This window comes from Notolabrus celidotus, unplaced genomic scaffold, assembly GCF_009762535.1.
Source record: "Notolabrus celidotus isolate fNotCel1 unplaced genomic scaffold, fNotCel1.pri scaffold_524_arrow_ctg1, whole genome shotgun sequence".
Taxonomy (NCBI): Eukaryota; Metazoa; Chordata; class Actinopteri; order Labriformes; family Labridae; genus Notolabrus; species Notolabrus celidotus.
In genome coordinates, this window is record NW_023260325.1 from 2,501 (window position 1) to 7,500 (window position 5,000).

Sequence of the window (5,000 nt, forward strand, 5' to 3'; positions counted from 1 at the left end):
CTCGACACATCAGCAGAGCAAACCCTGTCCTGTCTGTGGTCATACCATCGCCTGAACCCTCACAGCTGGGTTCATCTCTCCTCTCTCTCCATGGACCCGTCTGGAGGAAGTCTAAGCTACTTGAAGCAGAGTACGGCTGGGTTACAGAATCTCTCTCTCTCTCTCTCTCTCTCTCTCTCTCTCTCTCTCTCTCTCAGGGATTAATTCACAACGATGTGAATGAAAAGAAAACTAAAACTATTGTTTCTGATTAACCTGATCTGCTGGATGGCACAGACAGTCTATCCTCCTCCTGTCAGGAACCTTGGGGTCATCTTTGACAGTTCAGATTCCACAAACAGATCAGCTCAGATCAGATGAGCTTCCTCCAGCTGAGACTTCTGGGCAGAGTAAGTTTGGGAAGGTCATCCACATGTTTCTCACGTCTCAGCTGGATTATTGTAACTCTTTGTATGTTGGTATTGATCAGTCGTCTCTTCCCAGTCCGCTGCACGCCTGCTGACTGGGAAGAGAAGACACGATCACATCACACCTGTACTGGCTTCCCGTCAGCTTCAGGATCCAGTTCAAGTCGTTGAGATGGTTTATAAGAGCTTACATGGGCTGGCACCATCATACCTGAGCTCTCAGGTCAACACACCAGGTGGATCTAGATGTCCCTAGAACGAGGCTCAAAGCTTGAGGTGACCGACTTAAAACACCTCTTTCTGTTGGCTTTTAACACCTGATGGGCGAGACATCCAACAGTTTAATTTATTGTGGGCTTTTCTTTTTATATCTTTGTGTTTTTAATATTTATTCTTTTTTAATGACTTTGTTTTTATTGATTGTGTTTTTAATATCTATTCTTTTTGATTGTTTATAAGCTTGTAGCACTTTGGCTTAATTTGGTTGTTTTATTAAATGTGCTGTATAAATAAAGTTTGACTTGACTTATCAGATCACTCCACAGGAAGTAGTTCTGACACATTACCCCCTCAGCCTGTTGACCCTGTGGTAAAAACCTCAGTCTGGTCTCAGGCTGGTCTTGGGGAAATAATGACAGAGAGGGAGAAGTGGGGCAGGTTACAGAGTCAAGAACTGGATCAAACTTGAGGACTACCCCTGTCAATGTGTTCCTGTTTGCTATGAGCTCCTCTTTATTATCTTCTGAAACATCCACACCGGACCATGAGAAGACACAGACCAGGAAATGACCCCAAACAAACAAACAGCTAGCTCAGTTAGCTGCTCAGCTAGCTCTGGCCGGCTATCATCAGTACATGTCACAGAGCTAACAGAGCTAACTTCAGTCAGCGGGGCTCTGCCTGCCTGTCAGCCGGGACAGAGAGCCTCCCTCCGGCTGCAGTGACTGACCTTCCTCCCCTCGTGGAGCTCCGTGAGACCTCCTCTCCTGTCAGTCTGAGCAGAACGAAGCAGCTCCTCCACGCCATGGTGGAGCCGGTGACCCCGAGAGGCCGACCTCCGGCAGGTCCTTCACTTCCGGGTCACCGGGGAGCTGAGGGGACCGAGCGGAGTTATCACAGCGCCGCCCGGAGGACAGAGAGAGGTACTGCAACCATCCACAACACACACTGAACAAACAACACTATCCACTCAGGCAGAGTAACACTGAACACAACTTCCGCTGCTGCTTTTCAAAATAAGAGAAAGTAACAAAGTAAGTGTTTGTTTATTAAAACGGAACTAAAATAAAATAAAAAGAATAACAAATGAGAAAAATGAAGGAAGAGGATTAGTGACACTGAAAAATAAAATAAAATAAAGGTACAATATATATTTTTTAGCATTATTGTTCTGAGATTAACGTCAGAATTCTGATTTGTTCTCAGAATAATAAAATTAAGTAAAATATATTCGACCACCACTTTTTTTCCAGTGGATTAAAATCAGAATTATAATTATAATAATAAATAAAATATATAGATTTTTTTCAGTGCCCCTCTTAAAATGTAATATAGCCTATAAGACAACTAGAGTTCAATAACTGAAATATCAAACTGTAATACCTTTAACTTTATTTTGTCAGTAAATATTATTCAGGGTAGCTTCACACCGGGGTTATAATTTTAAACATAAAGTAACTGAAGTAAAATAAATAATAAATATGAGGCTTCACACAAAACATATAACTGAAAGTATATTTATTTCTTTCGTCTCTGTATTTAGATTTAATTTTTTTAAAGAATGGTAACCCTTTTGGTTCTAGTTCCTGAGAAGTAAAAAAAATAATAAAAAGTAAACAAAAACTAAGTGTTTTCAATGAATACAGACTTAAATTCACAGTTAAACAGGGATTAGAACACATTTAAATAACACTAAAATTTAAAACAAATACAATAAATAATAATTCAAGGTACAAATGATGAGACAGGATGATTTTAACCTGGCCTGAAAGTAATGAACTAAAAATATCATCTGAAAATAAAGACAGTTTATGTTTCATTATTCAGAATCACTGTAACCCGCCTTCTTTACTTTGAAGCACTTTTATTTTGAAGGCGGCAAACAGCGGAAGTGCAGCTGTTGCTTCCGGTGGTTGTGTTTCTGGTGGTCTTGCTCGGCTCGGCTCAGAACCGAGCAGCTGCGGTGGTTTCAGCCGTAGTGGACCCGAAGTGGACCCGTAGTGGACCTGTGTGTGACCGTGGAGGAAAGATGGCGGCCCCTCCTCTCTCCAGCCGGGCTGGCTCGGCGGGCAGTGTCGGGAACAGCCTCGGGAACAGCCTCGGGAACAGCCCCACCATGGCCGCCGGGAGGCTCCCTCACGGAGGAGGCGTCGGGCCCGAGCTGGACTTCAGGTCGGCGGCCCGCATGGAGGACCTGAACCGACTGATCCAGGACTTCAGCAAGCACGACCAACGGGAGTACGACGACCAGAGGGCCCTGGAGATCCACACGGCCAAGGACTTCATCTTCTCCATGCTAGGTAAGGAGACCACAAACTGATCCGGTATCTGAAGGGGACACAAACTGATCCTGTATCTGAAGAGGGCACAAACAAATTCCGTTTCTAACGGGGGCACAAACAAATCCGGTATCTAACGGAGACACAAACAAATCCGGTATCTAACGGAGACACACCTGTAGTGTGGAGGGAAATGTTAAAAACACCTGCTTCAATGTTAATATTAAAACACCTGCTTCACTGTAAATGTTAAAAACACCTGCTTCAATGTTAATATTAAAAACACCTGCTTCACTGTTAATATTAAAAACACCTGCTTCACTGTTAATATTAAAAACACCTGCTTCACTGTTAATATTAAAAACACCTGCTTCACTGTAAATCAAAGTCTCTGCTTCACTGTAAATTGAAGTCTCTGCTTCACTGTAAATTGAAGTCTCTGCTTCACTGTAAATCAAAGTCTCTGCTTCACTGTGAATCAAAGTCTCTGCTTCACTGTAAATTGAAGTCTCTGCTTCACTGTAAATCAAAGTCTCTGCTTCACTGTGAATCAAAGTCTCTGCTTCACTGTGAATTGAAGTCTCTGCTTCCCTGTAAATCAAAGTCTCTGCTTCACTGTAAATCAAAGTCTCTGCTTCACTGTGAATTGAAGTCTCTGCTTCACTGTAAATCAAAGTCTCTGCTTCACTGTGAATTGAAGTCTCTGCTTCACTGTAAATCAAAGTCTCTGCTTCACTGTGAATTGAAGTCTCTGCTTTACTGTAAATTGAAGTCTCTGCTTCACTGTAAATTGAAGTCTCTGCTTCACTGTAAATTGAAGTCTCTGCTTCACTGTAAATCAAAGTCTCTGCTTCACTGTAAATTGAAGTCTCTGCTTCACTGTGAATCAAAGTCTCTGCTTCACTGTGAATCAAAGTCTCTGCTTCACTGTAAATCAAAGTCTCTGCTTCACTGTGAATTGAAGTCTCTGCTTCACTGTAAATCAAAGTCTCTGCTTCACTGTAAATTGAAGTCTCTGCTTCACTGTAAATCAAAGTCTCTGCTTCACTGTGAATCAAAGTCTCTGCTTCACTGTAAATCAAAGTCTCTGCTTCACTGTAAATCAAAGTCTCTGCTTCACTGTAAATCAAAGTCTCTGCTTCACTGTGAATTGAAGTCTCTGCTTCACTGTAAATCAAAGTCTCTGCTTCACTGTGAATTGAAGTCTCTGCTTCACTGTAAATCAAAGTCTCTGCTTCACTGTGAATTGAAGTCTCTGCTTCACTGTAAATCAAAGTCTCTGCTTCACTGTGAATTGAAGTCTCTGCTTTACTGTGAATCAAAGTCTCTGCTTCACTGTAAATTGAAGTCTCTGCTTCACTGTGAATTGAAGTCTCTGCTTCACTGTAAATCAAAGTCTCTGCTTCACTGTAAATTGAAGTCTCTGCTTCACTGTGAATTGAAGTCTCTGCTTCACTGTAAATCAAAGTCTCTGCTTCACTGTAAATCAAAGTCTCTGCTTCACTGTGAATCAAAGTCTCTGCTTCACTGTGAATCAAAGTCTCTGCTTTACTGTAAATCAAAGTCTCTGCTTCACTGTGAATTGAAGTCTCTGCTTCACTGTGAATTGAAGTCTCTGCTTCACTGTAAATCAAAGTTTCTGCTTCACTGTGAATCAAAGTCTCAGCTTCACTGTGAATTGAAGTCTCTGCTTCACTGTGAATCAAAGTCTCTGCTTCACTGTAAATCAAAGTCTCTGCTTCACTGTAAACACAGCCTTTAATGTGAAGTATACGAGCAGCACTGAGGGTTCATGTCCGTCCTGGTCCTCCTGTAAGCGGCTCAGGTGAGATGCTGCCCCTGCTGGGAGCCTCACAGTGAATCCTGCAGGGTTTCCCCCCTCCCCGGTCTTTGGGGGGTCAGTCTGGGGAAACGTCTCCCCGGGTGGAGCTGGAGTTATAATGGAGAATTATAAAGACGTGATGTAAGACGCTGATGTTGATTCTGTGAGAGCGGACAGGAAGTCTCAATCTAACGCCTGACTCATGGTGATGGAGGAGGCGGGGGGTGAACAGGTGTGTGACACAGACGTGTTAATGACGCAGATACACACTTC

At 42.7% G+C, this 5,000-nt stretch overlaps 2 protein-coding genes across 3 annotated transcripts in view; one reads left to right on the forward strand and one right to left on the reverse strand.

The window, feature by feature from the left end:
- The window catches only part of LOC117809889 (presenilins-associated rhomboid-like protein, mitochondrial), a gene marked incomplete at its 3' end in the record, with an annotated part of 3,687 nt that extends 2,116 nt beyond the window's left edge, over positions 1–1,571 (reverse strand). The window contains exon 1 of the mRNA XM_034679399.1: positions 1,357–1,571. Coding sequence (XP_034535290.1) covers positions 1,357–1,433 — 77 coding nt within the window. The remainder of the gene's footprint in view (positions 1–1,356) is intronic.
- Positions 1,017–5,000, forward strand: part of LOC117809890 (protein MB21D2) — an 11,363-nt gene continuing 7,379 nt past the window's right edge. Inside the window, exons 1-2 of one of the 2 annotated variants that reach the window (XM_034679400.1) lie at positions 1,017–1,549; positions 2,486–2,926. In XM_034679400.1, coding sequence (XP_034535291.1) covers positions 2,656–2,926 — 271 coding nt within the window. In that variant the 5' untranslated portion in view covers positions 1,017–1,549; positions 2,486–2,655. The remainder of the gene's footprint in view (positions 1,550–2,485; positions 2,927–5,000) is intronic. The other variant, XM_034679401.1, reaches the window with a different exon arrangement.